General features: G+C 40.4%; 2 protein-coding genes across 7 annotated transcripts in view; one reads left to right on the plus strand and one right to left on the minus strand.

Moving 5' to 3' along the window:
- Positions 1-3,904: 3,904 nt before the first annotated feature.
- On the plus strand, positions 3,905-7,675 carry LOC119914059 (protein TsetseEP-like). 4 transcript variants are annotated; one of them, XM_038733045.1, is made up of 4 exons: positions 3,905-6,521; positions 6,731-6,916; positions 7,046-7,167; positions 7,505-7,675. In XM_038733045.1, the coding sequence occupies exon 1, from the start codon at positions 4,147-4,149 to the stop codon at positions 4,966-4,968; it is 822 nt and encodes a 273-aa protein (XP_038588973.1). In that variant the 5' UTR covers positions 3,905-4,146; the 3' UTR covers positions 4,969-6,521; positions 6,731-6,916; positions 7,046-7,167; positions 7,505-7,675. The 4 variants fall into 4 exon arrangements, with proteins under 4 accessions (XP_038588973.1, XP_038588971.1, XP_038588974.1 ...); XM_038733043.1 differs by having other exon boundaries at positions 6,841-6,916; XM_038733046.1 differs by having other exon boundaries at positions 6,850-6,916.
- A 1,189-nt stretch (positions 7,676-8,864) lies between these two features.
- The window catches only part of erbin (erbb2 interacting protein), a 56,097-nt gene continuing 43,207 nt past the window's right edge, over positions 8,865-21,754 (minus strand). For 2 of the 3 annotated variants that reach the window (XM_038734669.1, XM_038734667.1), the window contains 13 exons: positions 21,052-21,151; positions 19,153-19,274; positions 18,568-18,741; positions 18,227-18,400; positions 18,024-18,141; positions 17,762-17,936; positions 16,169-17,681; positions 14,993-15,136; positions 13,575-13,628; positions 13,210-13,374; positions 12,507-12,599; positions 12,264-12,338; positions 8,865-12,163 (listed from right to left, as the gene is read on the minus strand). In XM_038734669.1, the coding sequence (XP_038590597.1) occupies positions 12,056-12,163; positions 12,264-12,338; positions 12,507-12,599; positions 13,210-13,374; positions 13,575-13,628; positions 14,993-15,136; positions 16,169-17,681; positions 17,762-17,936; positions 18,024-18,141; positions 18,227-18,400; positions 18,568-18,741; positions 19,153-19,274; positions 21,052-21,151 (3,015 nt within the window). In that variant the 3' untranslated portion in view covers positions 8,865-12,055. The remainder of the gene's footprint in view (positions 12,164-12,263; positions 12,339-12,506; positions 12,600-13,209; positions 13,375-13,574; positions 13,629-14,992; positions 15,137-16,168; positions 17,682-17,761; positions 17,937-18,023; positions 18,142-18,226; positions 18,401-18,567; positions 18,742-19,152; positions 19,275-21,051; positions 21,152-21,754) is intronic. The other variant, XM_038734670.1, reaches the window with a different exon arrangement.

Raw genomic sequence — 21,754 nt, forward strand, 5'->3', positions numbered from 1 at the left:
AATGTATTTGTGATTTTGTATATTACCTTATGTCTTCTGGGTATGGTTATACGATTTGTGTAAAAAATCATAAAAACACCCCCACCACCCTGCAAGTGAACTGTGGATTGGTTGCAATGTTTAAAAAATGTTCTCCCACTGTTTACTACAGAGTAGTAGTTGCTTACAGACAAAAGAGAGGCAGCTGGATCAGAGCCAAAGTAGCGCATTTCAAAATAAATGAAAACCCTAACAAATTGATCCGTTCCATGAGTTTTGTGATCAGTTGCAGCACTAATGAAGTAGCATTGATTGGGGGGGGGTAAATTTTGTCCCCACCGGAGATAATAATTATTCAGCAGAGGCAGATATAGGCCTAAACCAGAAAGGGGGAAATCCACCCTGGCAAATTGCACCCTGGTTATACATATAAGCCATTATAGGCTTCTATCACACCCTCACATGTATTTGTTCTTTTTAATATGTCCTTAATGTTTTTGGTATCTACGTGTGTGAAATTTAAATAAAATATATCTTATTCTGAAATTGGCCATTCTGCACAATGACAGCTTTTACTTTTGGTAGTTGAAGTATATTTTGATGCTGACACTTTTGCACTTTACTTTTACTTACTTACTAATTTTGAAAACAGGACTCTTACTTGTAAGTATTTCTACACGGTGTTATTGTTTCTTCTACCTAATGAAAGATCTGATTACTTCTTTCACCACTGGAAATAAAATATATTCAGTAGGTTGGTCCCTTTAAATAAGTTACATGAAAGCAAAAGCTTAAGCCTTATCTTCTGCATGTCATTGCCTGAGGCAACTGAAAGTCTTTTTAACCTCACAGCCTCAACATTTACAAATATTTACATTTTTACATGTTGTAAGAGGCTGTCTGACATGTTTCTGATACAAATGAGGAGCTGAAGTGGGAATAATGTTGCATTTTGGGGTGAAGCCTTTCAGGTAACAGAGCAATAAGTGGCACAGTGCCAGAAAAGGGTCAGATCCATTAGACTATTAAACACCTTTAAATCAAGATGAGTTAAAAAAATAAAATAAATCTCTGAAGAATCATAATTGTGTTGCTTCAAGGCATCGCAACACTTCCATCTGAGTGGAGTGTTAATTGTTTTTTGATTGATACAGCATCTGAGGACCCCAAACTTCAAGTAAATAAAAAATAGTGTGAAGTATTTTATTCAAAACAAGAAAGCAATTCATGCAAAACAAATAAGTAACAGTGGAAACATCAGAAATTTGTTTAAAAAGCCAAACTATGGAAAATATGTTTACATTTGGCTGCAGTGGAGAGGTTGACAAATAGAAAAAGAGATGCTTGTGGAAACATTTTGTTCTCACATGTTGACATTGCTGTATCTGCTTCTTCTGCTGTAGACCAAAGCCACTCAGCCACTTTTGCGTGACTTTTTTTTCCACTTTCAGGAGACTGAAAATAAAGAATACACCTGTAGGCATGGCCAGATGTACCTGCAAGGACATCTTGGGGCAAAAATGAGCTGCAGTATTTCTAATGTGTCCAGTCTTCCTAAGCTGACCCCATATTCTCTGTGTGGTAATTTCATTAAACACAAATTAATTTAGGAATATGCATCATGTAAGCACAACAGTAGCTCAAGTAATCAAGGTCTTTGAACCAACTTTTCATATAGGGCCCCTCTTAAAAACATACATGTGAGTTGATATTGTGCTTCAGTAATGTACATTTCCATACTCCCATATGACCACAGATCAGCTCCGCTTTATCATCCCAGTGACAAATAAAAGCACCACAGGGACCATGAGGATCAGTAGAGACAAATTAATTCAATAAATAAAAAAGATGCCTTCGAAGCAGCAATGAAATGCGATGATGAATAAATGGAGCTTTATTAATTCTTCCCTCACAGTTGTCTGGGACTGTATATTCTCATTGTTGATGAAAGCATGCACTGATTCACAGTTCACTCAGTTTAGAAAAACCTTGTTGTTGCTCTGAGTCAAGATATTGTAGTGACCTGGCTGTGTGTTTATCATTATGGTGATACATCAGGGAGTTTCTGTCCGTCCATTGAGCCAATGAAAGATCATACACATCACTTATCTATGGAAACACCTGCTGTACACACACACGTTTACTACATATCAGTTCAGTTCAGTGTGCTTTATTGGCATGAATGTTTCATTTAAAACATGTTGCCAAAGCAGTTTCAAAATGAAAAAGTTTACACTTGAATATAACATGATTAATCCATCATCATCATCTATCATCCCTTACTGTATGTAATCTAATTCAAATTTCCTTTATTGGCATGATTGATAATAGAACAGATTTGCCAAAGCTTCAAGGAAAATACAAAAGAACAATTCAATACATGAAGTTAAATAAATAAAATAAATAAACAGATAACTAATCCATCTTACTCCTTCACGCACACGCATGCACGTGCGTCAGTTAAAGCCATGGAAACAACGGTGACGTTTGACCAAGGTCATGTTAGGGCTTTAGGGCTTTTTTATTTCTCATTTGCACTTGGACTTGACACCATTTAACCTGAATTAAACCTGTTTGCTGGAAAGTTGAACTCTTGGGTTGTATAACTGAGCTGAACCTTGAGGAAAACTACAGCAAAACCTACCGGCTGAAATATGGCTTTTAATGGACCCCCTGTGGAGGAGCACCTGCTGACCAGAGTCAGACGGTGGATCCTTTCGTTTGCAGGTGAGACATCTTTTATGCCATATTTATTTATTAATCTTCCTGAAATAATTAAAAGGGGTTTTCAGCGCATTTGTATTTAATAAAGGTTTCTTGTTAAATATAAAGATATGGAATTTTAGTTGGCCTGTTAAGAAAACACAGTTTTTATTAGATGGTAGAATATAGATGAATATCCCGGCAAAGGTGAGGAATGTGTTGGCTGTGATTTGAAAATATTGTTATTTTTGTTTGAGGGCATTACATTTTTCAAATTTGTCATAAAAAAATAGGAAAAAATATGTCCACTGGGCCATCTTCCGAAAAATGCCGAACAATATGTTTTTGTTGTGCACCGTGGAGACGAAGGAACTTTTACGAGCACGTGTCAGAACGCCAGAACGCGCAGGCGGGAACAAACCAGGGTCCGTTCCCTTATGTGGATATTTGAATTTGCTCGTTTGAATGATTGAAAGTTTAGTTTAAAATGACTCCGGAGCTGTTGTCGGATCATCGGGTCCTTTTAAGTTTGTCATATGTGTGAACACATTTTCTGACATTCCTTAAAAATGCACCGGAACAGATCAGTACTGTGATGAGCCTGAATGAAGACGAACAACACTAACGTTAACGGTCGGATAGTAATGGGACCCACACCCAAAGCTTTTGTTTTCAGTCATCACTAGAGCTTGTAATATATATGTCAGTCCTGTCATAACATCGGAACATGCTTTGTTGGGTCGTGTGGTATTTTTATATCAAGGGAAGAGATGAGAGTTGTTTGTCATGCAGTCACTGTGCGCGTTCTGCGTCCAAGATGCCACCGAATCCTCCACGCCGCATGACTTGCAACTCACAAATTGGGAGTGTAACCAAATATAAGCAACGCGTTTGCCATGCCAAGAAGCACAGGTGTTTGTGTGGTAATTTTGAAGATGTCCTGTTTGATGTGCATGCTTTAATCGGGGTGCCGACCGTTTGGCGTGCGTAAAGGCGCATGCAGTTGTGTGCATGTCAAACATTTTGGCTACACAGTTTTACACAGATTCTTGCAAACTAGGAAATCCCGGACGGAGTGACACCCTGTTAGAAACCCACTGTCCCCTTAATGCCATGAAAAATCACTGAATAGTGTTAGAACCACTGGTTCCCACCAAATCACTGTAATTTTTCTTTAATCCAGCTCAGATATGATGCAGTGTGACAGAATTGTAGGCTATTGTTCTGACTACATTTAAATTTGTGATAAAGAGGAACATTATGCTCAGTGCTTTGTTTTTCTACAAAGTACTTTTAATGCATCTGGAGCAGTACAATTAGCGTAAATATTTGGGAATATAACAGAAATGTACATGGCCCAAAAATATTAACTAGGCCTTTAAGCCTTAAGTGACTTTTTATACTTTTTTTTCTTCCTCAGGTGGCTCCTTTTGGCGTTTGGGTAATGAACGCTCTGATGCTGAAATGCCTCCTGATGATCCAGTCCCCACTGATGACCAGGAAGAGGAAGAAGAGATTGACGTTGTCGGGCTGGACGGGCTTCAGGAGGCTGAGGTTGAGCCTCGTGAAGGTAATAGAGAGTTGAATCATAATGCTGAAGAAAATGCCAGACCTCCTTCTCCTCCACTCCGGCAGGTTCCACCACAACAAGGTCCTGCTGTTCCTTTTCCTCTTTACTACCCTGCTCCCTATGCTGTTCCTGTTGCTGTTCCTGTTGCTGTTCCTGTTGCTGTTCCTTTTGCTGTTCCTGTTGCTGTTCCTGTTGCTGTTCCTGTTGCTGTTCCTTTTGCTGTTCCTGTTGCTGTTCCTGTTGCTGTTCCGCATCCTGTTCCTTACGCTCATGCTTTTCCTTATGATGATCCTGCATTTCTTCCTGCTTATCCTTATGCATTTCCTCATGCTGCTCCTGCTTTTCCTTTTCCTGCTCCTCCGTTTCCTCCTGCTGCTCCTGCGTTTCCTGATCCTCACCCGGTCCCTGACCCTGTTCCTCCCGTTGAGCATCATGAAGCTCTTGAGGAGCTGATTGCCAGGTACCGACACGGGCAGCCCGAAGAGGACGAGGACTCTGAGATTGACGTCGTTGAAATTGAAGATGAAGAAGGGATTAGGATTCCTGAACTTGATGTTGAGGACATGGGGCCACTCACCGTGGAAGATTCTTTTGAGAAGGACTCACCCTCAGCTTCTGGCCTCAGCTCCCGCACAAGGAGGCGCAGAGAAGAGAGCGACGGGGAGGAGGCTGCTGCTAAAAGGCCACGGTGGTCTAAAGAGAGTCACTCAGATTGACTCTATAATGAGCTACAGGACTACAGGACATCAGAGAAATCACACATTGGTCCTTCATCACTGCCAAATCACAGCTATCAAGAACTTCACCACACCAGGACATCTGGTGGGATGGATGCAGACTGGCCTTCACGTCTGGCAGGACCAGTGATTCCCAAGGTAGCCTCTGCTTCTGGCAAGGCTGGTGACAACCCAGCTAGCGTCTTGCACTGGGATCTGTGTATATCATGTTGGCAGGGTTGATGGATTGACCCTTTTTTACTCCTTGGCTGGGCAACCAAAGCCCCAGGTAGCCTTTGCGTCTTGCAGGGCTATCAATATCCCAGCTAGCGTCTTGCACTGGGATCTGTGTATATCATGTTGGCAGGGTAGATGGATTGACCCTTTTTTACTCCTGAGGGCTGGCCTTAGCGTCTGGCTGGGCAACCAAAGCCCCAGGTAGCCTTTGCGTCTTGCAGGGCTATCAACATCCCAGGTAGCGTCTTGCACTGGACTCTTTTACACCACCAACTCATTTTTGGCACGGTGGCTGGATCGACCTTTCTTTCATCCTGTGGACCGCCCTTTGCGTCTGGCAGGGCCAGTGTTGCCCCAGGAAGCCCTCGTGTCTAGGAGGGCTGTCGACACCTCGTGCATGGAGCCTTCACGCCTGGCAGGACATGAACCCCTAGCTTGATCATGTAGAGAGAGAGAGAAGAAGCTGCAATGAAGAAACATAAGACAAAGCACTATAGTATGCTCCAGTATCAATATTCTCCAGAGGTATAAAAATGTTTGGATAACTTCTACTACTCCTGCCATTGGCTCAACTCGACAAAAAAGGTAAGCATAAGTCTTTGGATTGTAAACAAGTGACTTAGAATCAGAATCAAACTCAAATCCTGTTTATTCAAATAGTATAATTTATCCATAATTCAAAGATAGTCTTACTATTGTTTTTCTATATTATTTCACTTTTATCTTCCTCCATCACCTGAGCTGCTGCTGTTCACCAAGGGGGAAAAAAAGTGAGTACGAGCTTCTGACCTGAAGTAAAAATAATCTATTGCATATGCTGCTCCTGTTTAGCTATACAGTATATATTATCCCTAATTAAAAAAATCAAGGTTATCACTATTTATATCATATTCATTATTTTGTGATTGAGAGACTAGTCATCTTACTAACCATTATCTGTCTTCCTCTACTTTTATCTTACTCGACCACCTGAGCTGCAATCGTTCACTGTGGTTGGAAAAGGTGAGTACGAGCTTCTGACTTCAACAAGCTAACATATAAAGCCAGAGAAAGTCACGTTATTTTACGGTTATCCTTGTAATATCACTTATTCATGAAATAAAATATTATTTGTCTTACTGACCATTATCTCTTTCTTCTCTTTTCATACTCCACCATCGGAGCTGCTGCCATTAACTGTGGATGAATAAGGACAGCAGATGTACTGTTTAAACTAGCTAACATTCTGTGTGCTCTCATTTATACACATATCATCACTTGTTCTCTTCTATTGTGCTCTACCACCTGAGCTGCTACAGTTCCCTGTGGACTAAATGGTAAATATGAGTCTTTGCATCTAGCAGGGCAAATGCATAAATGACTTTTTGTTAATGCACTTCACTCAAAGTCATCAAAATGATGATCTTATGCTGTTATGCGACCTGAGTCCCAATCGGTCCCAATCTGCTGTTTTGCAATTATCAACTGATTGTAATCAATGCATGTTTTATTGATCTATAACGATCTTCCTCTCTTCCTGTTAAAGGGGGACTATTGTACCTTTCAGTAAAGGGATGAAAAGTCCCTTTTCTTGTAATCGACTGCATTAGTGTGTGCTGTGAAGTTAGCGCTCTGATTGACCCAGTGTTCCTGCAGTTCCCACAGGGTTTCTTGACAACAAAGATGAAATGCTGACATCTGACCCACAGGACAAGCTGGAGAGCAGGCAGAGGTATGGTAATAATTAATGCCAAAATTAATAGATGTTTCCTGTAAGTCTTAATATTAAATTCAAATGATGATAAATCTTACTCTCTCTATTGTACTTTAAGTAATGTTTATTCATTCATTTATTTTACAGAGGCTCAGTGTTCCTGCTGTACATCCAAGTTTACCTTGACAAGAAAAGTTTGAACCTGACCCGAACAGAACGACGGCTAACCACAGGACGAGCTGGAGATCAGCGCTCCTCAGTGTTTCTAAGTAAGTGTCTTATGAAGATTAAAAAATTTGCAATAGAGATATCGAACGCTGACATATGCAGATGATATTTCATATAGCTAATTTCTTTAAATATATTAAACTTCTGCGACAGTGAGTGTAATATATGTTTTCTACTAATATAGAATATTAGAGTTGATTTAGTTTAGGCCTACACTTAATAGTCCTTTATCATTTTAGATATTGATGCTGACAGCAGACATGGGGAAATAAACTTTAAATTGATACCTTTTGAATTTGTTTTATATTTTCTAATACTTTTTATACTTCTAATACAATGCAAAGAGCACAAACATATGTATTGTGTTCAACATCACAGGGTGGGACTCCTCTTGTGTCTTTGGCAGTCAGGGGTCCCCTGAGAGAGGGTGTCACACAAAACCACACAAAGCTAGCCTCACAGTAGTCCGCTGGGCACTTTGTCACCCTACTTTCTCAACTGAGCTGGTTTGGTGTTGCATTCAGTAAAACACTCAGAAATCTAAAGTGACGCTGTGTTTTGTGAGCTTTTCTTTAACTTCAGCGGTGTTCAGCTTTTTAAAACAATTTTACCACCAGGAGCCCTTTCAACACGCAGGCATATCATCTGTATGACTTTGTAAAACCCCAAACTTAAATCAGTCCATATACATATTAAAGCATTGCTACATATCCAACAGAAACAATCTAAGATTAGAGGAGTAAGAAGATGATCACATTGGCATTTCAGAAAGGAGAGGAGGAACGTTAGGGCTTCAGTCACTGCAAAATATGGGTGTCCTTTCTATCAACACAAACTATGAGGGAACAGTATCAGGACATTTAGAAATTGAATGTACATATATCCCTATGATACATTTCGCTTATTATGATCCTGTGTTTGTTCATCATTACTTTGGGTTTGTTTGAAACAAAAATTCATGCTTCCTCCACACTGAGAATCCAACTAAAAGTGTATAGCCATGCAGGCAGCCATGTGAGGATGTAATTATCATTACACACAAAAAACACTTTAAGGATGAAACATGGAGGAAAAAAACATTGCTTTTCTTGGATTCTACAAGGCAAAAAAACAAACAAACAAAAAAAAAGTAAAGTTTGGCCTGAGGGTGGCGCCAGAGGCCTCTTACAAAAACCAAAAAGGTTTGTCCTCTGTAGCTGGCAACCTCTCTCATGCTCAGCTTTTGACAGATCGCTGTTTCCACCAGTTCTTTTTGCCAAAAATTCAAATATACATAAAACTTTGAGAGAAATTTTGATGGAAACTTGACTGTTGTGGGAGAAGACAGAGGAAGCTTGTTGGAACACAGATTTCACAATCTAAAACAGAAGCACCTTCAACAATGTGAAGTAACAAAAGACAACACCAGGTTGAAGAAACAGGCAGGAAGAGTTTGTACACGCTCTTGATGCTTAAATGTCTGTTCTGAAAACCTCTGGAGCTTTTGCTTTTACTAAACTTATAGGCATATTATTGCAGGTAGTACTCACAATAAACAGCACCATTATTTACCAGTAATGCTATACTCCTAATCGAATCACTGTATACAATCTCCCATACTGTAACCAGTTCAGGCGAAACACACGTAGGCAAGTTGTCCTGTACCTTGGACTGTGCATTTCTACTGTGTGTACAGTCTTTTTTATTTACCGCTCGGGTTAAAAAGATAAACCCAGGGGATGAAATGAAGACAAACAAATCCTTTTTAAAGAGCATTAGTTTTATTGTCCACAGGTTACTTCAGAAACAGGTAATTATGTACAAAATCTGGAATGTTGGATAAATGCATATCATCACTGTGGCTGTTTCCAGAGAAACCTTAGAAATACTACCTATACATTAAAACAGGTGCCTCTGCATTGCAATTTATTGCTGGTTTTACAATCGCAAGTCACTAATGCCATGATTAATTCTTTTCTCAATTTAGAGTATTTACAATTTGATTAGTAAGGTCTAAAAACCACAGAAGACTGCTAAATAAATAAGAACAATAAAAGGAGCATAAGGAACAGACCGACAATGGATGAAGAAAATGTGACATGTTTTATCTCCCAAGATTGTCTACAATGTCAGACGGCATGTTTTTGCTGTGAATATAAAGTGACCATTACCCCAGAAATGTTTCCCCCTACTCTTAGAAAGTAAACAAATCACCAACAAAATTAATACAATTAATAAAAACAATTCATCTGTGTAAAACACTATATGTTTCCCAAATTTCTCACAGAACAAACATTATTGGCATTTGCCTGTAAATACAATGTACCAATTTTAGATTCAGCTTAAAAATGAAGGGCACAGCTTCACTTAGAATAGCTACCTTTAAAATAGCATGGCTATTATCATTAAATGGGATATTTAAATTAGTGACTTACAAGTGTTTTCATTTTTGTTGGACAGTGCCACGAGCACAACATATGGGTCAAACTTCACTACGTACAGGAAGAGTACAGTAGACGACACAATCTACTGTAAACAAGTTGAGAGAATGCCATTTGCTGAAACATTGTACGATCAAATGCTATTATATATTTTACAAACAATTCAGTGGTCACAAATATGCCGTTAGAATTTATGGGCCATTACTTAGTATGTGAACTTTATCATTTCCATTTCATTTAGAAATACGTCTCACTGAATAGTTATTTACAAGTGAAAGAATATAAAAAGGAGAGGAGCAGAACATTTGATCACATGATGTGGACGTAAAAAACCCACATTTTTCCCTCTGACACTATTTGACAAACATTAGGAATGTTTTGAGATGCAGCTTTGACTGGATTCGTTTTTCAGCGTTGATTATTTTGCACAGATGAACATCAGGAGTTATGGTAATGTAAGCAACAAACAGTAAGAAGCCTTGAGCAAAGTGACACAAACATTCACTTTTACACAATGCAGAGAAATTTTGCTTTTTTTTTTAGCACTACCATATATATTTCCTGTGCTATTTCATTACAAAAAAAGATTATTTTCACAATATAAAATCATGTAAAATCGTCAGGGATTACTAAAAGGTTGTGTTTTTAAAAAATGTTATCTGATGTTTTTCTGAATGAAAATAAAGGCTTTAAATATTGCTTTTAGGTCAATATGCTGCAAATGTACTCAGAATGTGGTGAATATTGCTTGGGCTCTGGGGTCAAAGGTCCTCCCCTATTCAAACAGTTCAAGGTCTATGGCACTTGACAACTTGCTTCTCCCAAATCCACTCTGTACAGCGAGGAAAAAAAGAAATGGGAAACTGCTCCAAAGTGATGATAAAAGCATGATAAAACATTTTTAAAGACACAAAAAGGCAAACTGTGGTCTTCTCCCATGTAAAAAATAAAACTGCCAGATGTTGAAACCTCTGCGATACAAACACTCATCTCACCAATGGCTGCCTGAACGATGAAGCCCTTAAAAATAAAAAATGAAAAACACATGTGAAACATTGACCTGTCCTTATTCAAATCTCTTTCTTAAGTTGTCTCCTGCTTTTGCCTTCTGTCCACATTTTCCAAACTTGGCTTTGGTTAACTAGCATAACCGCCAATATGTTTCTCTGCTTAAAGGAATAGTTTTGACATTTGGGGAAATACGGGTATTCACTTTATGGCGGTAAAAATTAAGAGAAGTGGAGAAGATTGATAGCTACCTTTCCGTTAGCAGTTTGCTAATGTTAGCTTAGGTTAGCGCAAAGACTGGAAACTGGGGAACACGGCTAACAAGCTTGATCTGTCCAAAGATTTCAGGAAGTCTGGCATAAGTTAACTCCTGTAAAAAGTGTTAACCAAACTACATATATTTTAATTAGTGAGCTTTAGAGGTGCTGGTAGGTGGATTTTGTTACCTTTGACAGAGTCAGTTAGCCGTTCCTTTATGTTTCTATTCTATGTGCCAGTTAGCTTACTGCTAGAGCATCAACTTGCGTGCAGCCGTGAATTAACCCTATTTCCCAAAATGTCAAAACTTCGCTTTAAACAGCAGCTTCTGACTTGCGAAACAGATTAAGGCTGAGCAAACACATACTATAGCTCTCCACTCCTATTTCCCCGATATTTAAATTTCCTTTAAATCTCATTAACTGCATTTCTTCAATCTCTGAAAAGCTGAAAAGGAACCCCTCCCCTCCCAACACACACACACACAGCACAGGTAGTGGTCTAGTTAGGTGATATGCCGAGCAATTGCTTTGAGGATATTTGGGAGGATCTGAGGACAAAAGTGTCGCGTACGATGGAAGGTGTTTATGGTTTATGGAAGCAGAGAGGGATGATGTGCTCTTCTCAACTCTCCGAATTCGCAGAAACTTAAAATGTCTCTCCATAAAAACAAAATCAAAACATTTCCTTGATCTACATTCGTCTTCACATGAAAAGCACGTAACATTGTCCTCCATGTAATATCGCACGGCACACCAGAAAATGGTTTCAACATCTTACATAAAAAGTAAAAAACAAAAAGAAAAGGCAAAGTGGATGACAGAAAAGGGCAGCCCTGCCCCCGAGTGGTCAATTTATGTCAAACCGGAGAAATAAAACCTAATTATGAGGATTTATGAGTTTTAGACAAAAAAAAAAAAAAAAAAAAAAAAAAAGGACCACAGTAATTATTTGCTTCAGAGCAGGTCATAGCTTCCGCTTCTTTTGTATAAAAATATATATACCACAGTGATGGCCTTTTGAGGACTCGTACTTGCAGAGGTTTGCCGCCGTCTCATTTTGATCCACTACATTCAGTGGTTTTCCCCGTTCAATCAAGGCTATGAAGATCTCTACTATAAATAGTCCCAACAGGTATCAACAGATCAGTCTCCTCTGTGTATAAAAATATGAGAGTCCACATAAATTTCTCTGTTCGTCTCTCGTATGTCCCCCCCTCTCCAGAGGTCAGTTTCAGTTGAGTCTATGCTTGCATTTCTCTTATGATAGTCAAATCCACAGTGTTTGGAAATGTCTTCAGGAGGGCCACTGCATTCCCGTGATCGATATTCACAAAGCTGTATCCATTTACCTGTAAGAAAAGACAGCTGGTTAAGCAAAAAAATATATATTGCACAATATATCACACAGCTCTTGTCACAGTTTTTGTGATTAGTTGGACAGCAGAATACCTGGATAATTTTATCTCCAGGCTGAAGAATCTTGGATGCTGGTCCCTCAGGTTGAACCCTTGTCACAAATATACCCTGAGATGATATGGAAAATATTTAATTATACATATTAAGATAAACCAAGTTGTTCTGTATGATTCTGTATGTGTACAGCACAACTGAGGACACAATTCAGTGAAATTAATACAAATATTATGAAAGGCGCTCTTATAAGTCTGGTACTATTAAAAAAAATTAAATCACATTGTCATCTGGACGAAAGGGATTTCCCCGGCCTCCCACTCCTCCTGATATACTGAAACCCAGCTCTGGATTCTTCTCCACTTTCACACGGATCTGAAACACACCCACATACTTTCATTAGCCATTTAATCACAGTTATTACACAATATTCACACATGTACATTAGTCTTGAAAACCCACAGTAAGGAAGTTAGGAACAGCACATTTTTTAAACTCGCTTGCCAGCTATATATTACAGATATTGACAAAAATTCTGGTGAATGACCAAGAATATCGGATTCTTCCCACCTACGTTTCGGAGACTTTAAATTCCGTGTAAAGGAATAGTAGAACTTTCTTCTTTGTTATTTCCACAAATAGTTATGTGAGAAGATCAATACCACTTTTATATATCTGTTCAATATGAAGTTACAGCCAGCAGGTGGTTAGCTTAGTTTAGCATAATGCTGGAAACCGTTAGCCTGGCTCTGTTCAAATTTAACAAAATCCATCTACCAGAATCTCTTAAGTTCTCCAATTAAAAACATATCTTGTTTGCTTAACAGTTTTACAGGGATTCATGTGCAGGCATTTGCACTTGGGAGTTTCAACTCGGCAAGTTGCTTCATATCGAACAGACATCTATTCTCATCTAACTGAGAATATCCTCAAAATCTAATTCTTCTTAGCACTTTTTTTTCTTCCCACAAACACCATCCTTCACCTCTTGCAGTGTGTCATGTGGGATGCGTGGAGGCCCCTGAGGCTGATGGGAGACTTTGAGCATCAGATAATCAATGAGCTGCTCTCTGGAAGGGTGGCGAGCCATGGGCGCCTGGCTCATCTGAGGACGAACAGAAGGGCCCATCTGACCATTCATCAAAGGCACCTAGGAAACAAAAAGACATCATGATGAACAGAAGTTGTTGTTGTGGCTCTGAGTCAACATAATGACCTCTGCAAAGCCCTGAAGCATCATGGAGAAATGCAAAGCAACTTCTGCAGATCTAAATACTTTTCCAGCTCCTTTTCCATTTTAACAGCCACATTTTTACTATGCAGCTAAAAGTCTGTATGAATTCCACCTACTTTTCTGTGGTCCAAGGTGTAGCTCTGCTGCCCTTGGGGACTAAACACATCATCCTGAATAGGAAGAAAGTGAGGATATTAACACGGTTCCCAAAACTCACTGCAATGAAACTCATTTACAACAAGGGGTAATCGACAATTAAGACACTGACATCAACATTTTTCATGTCTGGTAATGACATTAGGCAGTGAAGTGATGCTTCAGAAGAGAGGAAAAGGACACCATCTGATTAAAATGATGAAAAACTTGCATTAAACTGTGCTTAGTTTCTATTCAGTCACTAAGCAGCATGTAATTCGGAATATAAGCTTGCTGGAGATAAAGTGAATCTTAAATGTTAAGTAGGGAAGGGGTGACAACACTCAAATCTTTAGACAGTGCAAAAGCCCTTTTTCCTCCTCTACAGATACAAATACCCACTTTCTAAATCACACACACACACACACACACACACACACACTTACCTTTTGCAAACACTGTTTTCATCACACACAATGTGAGAGGTTATGAAGTGATTCTGAAGTGATTGAAAGTTAAAGTGAAGATGATGAACGAGCAAAATAAAGCTTGAAAGTGCAGTCAAAGGAGACGACAATCACTGATTGGAGTGTGGCATGGTGGAGGGATAATGCAAACTGGGATGCTGATTACGATGGTAAAGAACCTGGCAGGTTTAAAAGGGGGTGTTTCATACCACACATGATATGTCGTATTACATATCTGATTATTAACGTGGACATAAATTAATGCCGATTCTCTTTACTGGCCTGAAAAGGCTTAATTTTCTCAAACAAGGTGGTTGCATAACAGTTTAGGGTGACATTTCCAGCTGGATTCAAAGAAAATACAGACCTGCTGTGAATGCCAAATGACAAACACTTTTCTTCTTCATTACTTGAATAAGATGTATTAGTTACAAATAACAACAACCACCACCTATACATTTTGCAAGGAAGTAATTTCAGCAGATTTTAAATAATCTCTAAATTAGCTAAGGCTCTGTAGCAGTCATGAGCAAATCAGATTTAAGTTGTATAGATGTGATCCTATCATGCAGGCAGTAAAGCCACTAAAGCTATTGAATGATGGTACAAAACAAGTAGGCCCCCCTTTTAAAAGAAGTCAAACTGCATTATACTAAGAGGGGCTACACAAATTTATTTTTAGAATCTACACATTTCGCTATGTGCCAGACAGGGTTTGTGGTTGTGAGAGAATCAGACGTTAGAAGACATGCTTTCACTTGCCTATAAAAGGACAAGTGAAAGATGGTTGAGGGTCAGTGATCACTTCTCAACATCAAGGAGAGAAGGAAACAGACATTTCTTATCTTCTAAAAGGATGTGAAACTACCAGAAACTGGAAGCCCTGGCTTAGTATGAGCCGCAGGAGCTAACTTCAAGTTGACAGTACTCACACAGAAGCCAAGAGCTCCGTAGGGCTGTCCGTCCCTGGCACTAAAGACCAGAGACCCTTGGCTGGCATGCATATCCCTACAGCTGCCGTAGTGAGACCAGTTCAGCGGAGTGTTATTGGAATTATAGGAGCGAGACAGCGCATTCTGAACAGAGGGACGACATGGAGCAACCAGCACCAACCGACATGTCAGCGGTGACCATGCAATCCACCAAATGAGTGTTGACATGAAAGACACAACAAAAAAGGTTTACAGCATATACAGACAAACATGCAGTGAATCAGAAATATTTTCCACACAGCTGGGTTAGTAGGCTTTGGTAAACTTCCAACTCCATTTTAAAAAGGGTCCCTTCACCCAGAGATCCATAATGGTATCCAGCTTGTTTTGGTTTTATTTGAGACCGCCCAGTATAGGGGAGGGGTTCTTTTAGATTCAGATGTGGATTCAACGTTCAAACCTTAAATTGGATTCAGATTTGATGTCATTGATGTAATGATGTGTGCGATACAAGCCCCACTCCTGCCCCCTATACGGTGGTGGTGAATGGAATTTTGTGTATGATGAAAACAACACTGAAATAATTACATAAAAAAAAATACACAACATACTGTCAACAGGTGTCATAGAGACTATTTCTTTGTTATAAAGTAGTGAAAATTGTTGCCAGTGAGGTCTAAACAGAGACATTTTTTCTGGAAAGACGCATTGCTCATTTTTATTTATTTATTTTTTTCCATGTCATTTTTCAATTCTACAAGTACCACAAACAAAATTCTTTTCACCTCCATTGGGGTGGTGGCAGATACCTCAAAGTCTGGGGTAACAAAACCCAAACTATCTGCAGAGCTATGACATGTGCGACATTATGTATTTTTGGTAGTTTGGGTGAAACAACAGAAAAAGTAATTTGAGCTCATGTAATAGTGAAGTTTAGGATTCTAGGTTACAGCTTTATCCTTGTTGTGCTGCCCTGTAGGGACGAATGTATTCATACTGTTGGTCTCATGTCATCTGAAGTTCACAGATTAACCACTACAAAAACACTGGTTAAATATCAACTCAACCAGAAACTGTATTAATGAGACAGAGGACCTCAAAACAAACAAACAAAGCACAGACGGTAAATCATTTTGGGGCAATTCATTTTATCATACTACAGCAGTACTTTTTTACCTTTTCCATTTTTTTTGCCTCAATGTGCCGCATCACCTGGTCTCTCCAGTCAGATGGCACCCTTCCTGCTCCCCCTGACAACTGACCGGGCCCATCAAGCAGTGAGTGCTCAGACTTCACCCTGGTGTTGGGCCTCTTGCTGGGGCTGCTGTGCTGGTAGTTGAAATCGCTGACAGACATGGTCCTCTCTGGAAGCTCATGGGGCTGCGGCTTGGCGCTGAGAGGCCTGGAAGATCCAGGTACGTCGATGCTGTAAGTGCGAGCTGAGAGGGGCCTCTGCATGGCCTGGCTCATGGCCAGCGGCCCCCTGGCGAGGGTGTGAATGTCCCTGTATGTCATGTATTCGCCGTCAGGCACCTGCATGCGCCTTGGGTCGCTCATGGAGGCGGTGGAGGTGGTGCTGCTTTGCCTCTGCAGAGTGCTGCTTCTAGACTGGCTTCCAGTAGAATAAAGTCTCTCTTTAACCCACATGTCCCCAGACGGTTTGGGACCCATGGGAGGCCCCCTCTGCTGGGGCTGTAGAGGGTAGGGAGGTGCTTGATTACGGTTGGAGTAGTTGGTGTTGGCTAGTGAGTGTGGAGGAGGAGGGAGGTAGCCTTGGTGCTCTAGGGGCATGGGTGTCCTCTGGGCCCAGAGGCCCTCTTTAGGTATGGCACTGCTTGTGTACTGTATATTGTACTGAGGAGGAGGAATGCCCATGGCCATGCTGGAGGAAACTGGATATCTGCTGGTGCTGGCGGGGGGCTTAGAGGAAGATAGCAGGTCTGAGGAAGATGCAGAGGAGCAGGGGTAGACCTGGAGAGTCTGGTCGTTGAGTAACTGACTGGCTGACTTGCTCCTGACTATGCTCTGGCCCTGAGCTCCTGGCCCTGGGCCGGCCCCCGCCACCCTAGTCATTCCTGTTGTGTCACTATCCCCATCAAAAGAGTAAAGCTTCATGTCTTCTGTTTCTATGTTGCTTACACTGTGAGACTTCATCACCTGCGGGGGATGGCACCTTTTCTCTGGAGACAGTTCCTCTGTGCTGCGAGACAGAGACATGTCACTGCTGGCTGTCACGCCTGTCGAGGCCACATGCACAGCAGATGTCTCCACCCTCATCGCGTGGCTTTTGTCCCCGAGACTATTGATGCATTCACTGACCTGCTGGTTTCCATTCAGAAAATGCTCCATATTGTCGTTGCTAAAACCCTGCTTGCTGTCAAAGTCCTCCTGGGTTACAGAACCATTCCTGGTTTTGTCCACGTCATCCATCTGAACCATGTTGTCGGTTGGCAACTTGGACACATTCATATTGATCTGGTCCCACTTTGTGTAGGTTTCTCCCATGCCGTTGTTAATTCCCTTCTCAATGAAGGCCAGTCTGGCTTCCATGGACAGGTCGTAGTCACCCATTTTCTCTGGTGGGGTCTGCTGGGTTTTCAAAAGGGCCTGAAGGGACGTTTCAGAGCCATTGCCATTATGGAGGAGAGGGGTGGTGTCTTTAGGCTGGTTCATATTCTCATCTTCTTGCCTAAAACACAGAACAAAGAGGTAATCAGATTTTGTTATAACAGCAGGAGGAAGACTCCCAGGTTAAAGAATGGTACTAACCGGCTTTTTGGTAGGAAGGGCATCTTTGCCTCTCTCTCTGGGGTGCACAGAGAGTTGTCCTGACTGCTGTCTGTGGTCAGAGACACGGAGTCAGACATGCGGGATGGCGATGAACAGTTACTGTTGTTCTGGTTGCTGTTGGCCACTGTGTCATCCAGCAAAGAGTCAGCGTCATCTGTTAATCAGAAATATTACTGTTAGTGAACTGCTTCTAGACACGGTCACGTGTCAAGTAAAAAAAGTTAAGATACTATATTTTTACCTTTTTTGTCCTTACTTAAAGTCACTACTTTAGGCTGGTTTATGGAAATCTCAATAAGAGGGGGTCTCATCTCTGCAATTTTCATCTCCTCTTCTTCATCAAACAGCTCATCAGAATCCTGAAGACAAAAGAGTCGTCTTAAGTTGCATTTTTCATACTTGCTGTATGTTAGTGTAATTGTGAGAACTAAATGTTAAGAGTACCTCCAGTGTGTCCTCATGGTTCATCATAGAGCCCCCTGAAGATTTGAGTGGGACTTTCTGAGAGCTGTAAGACTCCGAAGTGTCTTTTGATTCAGGTGCAGAAGGATATGTGATGGTAGATACTTGGGGGTCCACGTCTGATGCCATGCCGTTAGGACAGGGGGCCTCTATCACCTGCACAAAAACAGTACAGATGGTGAGTTATTTATTAAAAATTCACTCATTCTCTCTCTCTCTCTCTCTCTAAATATAAAATAAATAACTCACCGTCTGTACTGATAAAAGCATTGTAAAATAAAGTAGACAAGAAATGAAAGTGAAAGATTTTTTTGCAAGCTGACCTTAACTCCCACATCCTGCACTCCAATGTGATTCCTCTCAATTGGTTTTGCATCTTTTCCCGACTCATCACCCGACTCATCCTCCTTCAGTCTGTGAGCCACAGACTGGGCTGTCTTCACCATGTTCTTCAGCTCGTCTGGGTATGGCGTAGGGTAGCGCTTCAGGTTTCCTTCCTGGAAGAGTACAAATACCCACAAACCTACTATTAAAATCATGTGGTTGCAGTTTTGACAGCAGTGGGACTGGGAGAAGTGAACTATCAATGTTGAATGGGAATAACATGGAGAAGGAGCATTCAGTTTCATATAGACTTCCCAAAGATAAAAAGGCACTATAAGGTTGCTCTGTTCCTTAATCTATAGTAATGTTGTTTGGTTTGAGGTTTTAAATTAGGCAAGAAAAGATCCTGAATAAAGAAATTGCTGTTGGAAATGAGGCACATTTCACATAACAAAAGCTACGTCAAAACTGAAGGTTCTTTAAATAATACTTTGTGATCACAACAACTTCCTTGCAGTTTGGTTAACTATTTAACCACAATTATTTTTCTTTTCCCATTATGTGGACAGGTGTCTGACACTAACCCTTGGGGGTGTTTCTCTCTCGTCCTTGTCCTCGTCACACTCAAAGGCCACCTGAGCTCGGTGCTTGCGTTGTTCCTCCCAGAGTGCTGGATTGAAGCTCTCAGAGTCAGAGTTGGGAATGTCTGAAAGCAGAAGCCACCATAAAGAGGATCATTTGTTAGTTTTGAATTAAGATCTTGTATGTCCTGTGTTTCAAACTTGCAAGTCTGACCTTAACCACAAGATGGCGCAAAGACAACATGAGGCATGCCAATAAAATTAAAGAACTGTGGAGGAACTTGAAATTCAGGAGTTAACCCAACCCCTTACACTCAAAGGGAACCATTCAACAATGTATTACTGATACTAGGAATTGTTGTTCTGATAAACTGCATTAAAATGAAAGCATTTGAAAGCAAAAAAACAACTTGCTTGACAACTGGCTTGACCCTGTTCCTCAATCTGACACCACATCCGATCTAAAAGTTTGACATAAAAAGCAAATGTATAAAAAGTATACTCATCTAACATGCTTGCATGATTTGCCACTACTAAGCATTCAGCTTAATCTCACTCTTTTGCTGTCACTCCTGTATGCCAATATGTTTGGAGGAGAGAAGCAAGACCATGATGACTATGAAAATCTTGGCAGTGATGGTTGTGGTTTTGATGACGTTGCTTTTGTTAAAACTCTGCATTAGCGTCACGCATTAGTGACCTGCTCTCTGTTGTGTCTGTTAGTTTCTCACACTCGCAAAACCAAGTATCAAGTAGTGCAACAGAGGGGAAACTTAACCAACAATATCAACTGTGCAAATATATTCCATCCTGTGTTTTTTTTTTTTTTTTTTTCAAAGTTGACATCATCGTCTAGAATATAAAATTGTCATTTTTATCTTCAAGGTGTGAGCCAGTCAGTGTGGTTTCCTGTGTTAAAAAGCTCTTTACCCTCAATTGAGTGAAAAAAAAACAACAATAAAATGTGTACATATTGCATAGGAAACAACAACTGTATTGTAGTTAATTCTTATGACACATTAGCTGAGAACAGACCATATCAAGACCTCCGGTTTTCTACAACTTAACACACCATAACAGAATGTGAATGCACAGTGGATAATGTGAGCCACCTGGTGTGCAGCCTCCATATCAACAAGTTGTAAAACATAATCATTGCAGTCAGGCCATGACTTATTCCAGCTTCTCTGGAAAGTACGACAGAACAGATAATGCTCCTTTGGAAAACATCCCAGCAGATAACTATGGAAATTGGCATTAAGCAGATGAGATAAACAGAGGACAGAACCTGTACAACATGTACGGGGGCATTTTCTTATGGTGCAAGAAAACACCGTCACAAAAATCAAGCAGTTGACTCACTAACAATTCAGGTGTTCAAGTATGTAGATCTTGAACCTCTAATTACTCTAAAGCTAAGATGCAACAGGGTCAGTGCAAGCTGTCTGGTGTAATAGGAAACCAACCCAAACTAACAGATGCTTGACAAGAAGACGACGACTAGTGCAGATTTCGTCTCAGATAACGAGGTCCTTCATAAAATATGAAGGACAGGAACCCTTGCAGGTCACATACAAGACTGCTATGATAAATAGAGTAGTGGTAGTCATGGCAATGCCTGAAAAGAGAGATTTGACATAAAAATACATTTGCTTTACCAGGAAATAAGATTTGTGTGACTTACTGTTACATGTTAATAAAACCACTTATTTCCTGTGCTTTACTTTCATACTAGGAGTAATACAGGTAAAGTTGTATGATTGCCTAAATTCTTTAACACTCAGCCCCGCGATAAGAACTGATTGGAGAAAACAAGTCAGAAACATTTGCAGTTGGAGGGTCTGCCAGATTAACCATGAAAGAACTTAAGAGAAGATTTGTCCTGTTGAACACAGTACTCACAGTCCTCAGTCCTGATTTGCTGGGGAAACATGTAGTTGGTCAGCACAGTTTTGTGTGTCTCTGGATCCTCCTCCTTCTGGAGAGGAATCAGGGGCTTTGACTGTGGGAGACAGAAAGTAGGTTTGAGTGTGCTATCTGCAATCAACGGTGCTTTGTCAAAATTAACGTGGTTCCCCCCCGATTTCCCACGGTTCTTTCCAGCTGAGTTTCTTCCTTTAATTTTCTCCAAACCACCCACTGGCCTCGCTTTGGCTGAGAACCTACTACCTTTCCCCTAGGCCCCATCACCATTATTGCACCTGCCCTGTGCCTGTTGAACAGCCTCTCCTGGGTTTTATTTCTTTATTCTTATTTATTTCAGGAGCTGCACTCCTGACTATAAGTAAATCTGATTTATATACATGTAGTGCCTTTATAGTGTTACAAAGTGCTTTACAAGTCAATAAAAACAAGGAGAATTTTATTTTATACACTAAAACAATATAAAACCATCCATCAAAAGGCCTGTTTGTCCATACTGGATTCCAAACCGTTTATAAGGAGGCCGTTTCAAAAAGCCTGGGGGAAAAACCTTAGTAAAACTTGGTCTTCCCCTAGAGCCCAGGCGAACGGAGCCAAGGCCGCTATATCCATCACATATAGCTCATTGCAGATATATCTGTACTGGTGTATAAGACAGTAGATAAATAACAAGATATTATAT

Source organism: Micropterus salmoides, unplaced genomic scaffold, assembly GCF_014851395.1.
Source record: "Micropterus salmoides isolate LMB-PRFRI ecotype aquatic unplaced genomic scaffold, ASM1485139v1 Ms_hic_scaffold_20, whole genome shotgun sequence".
NCBI lineage: Eukaryota > Metazoa > Chordata > Actinopteri > Centrarchiformes > Centrarchidae > Micropterus > Micropterus salmoides.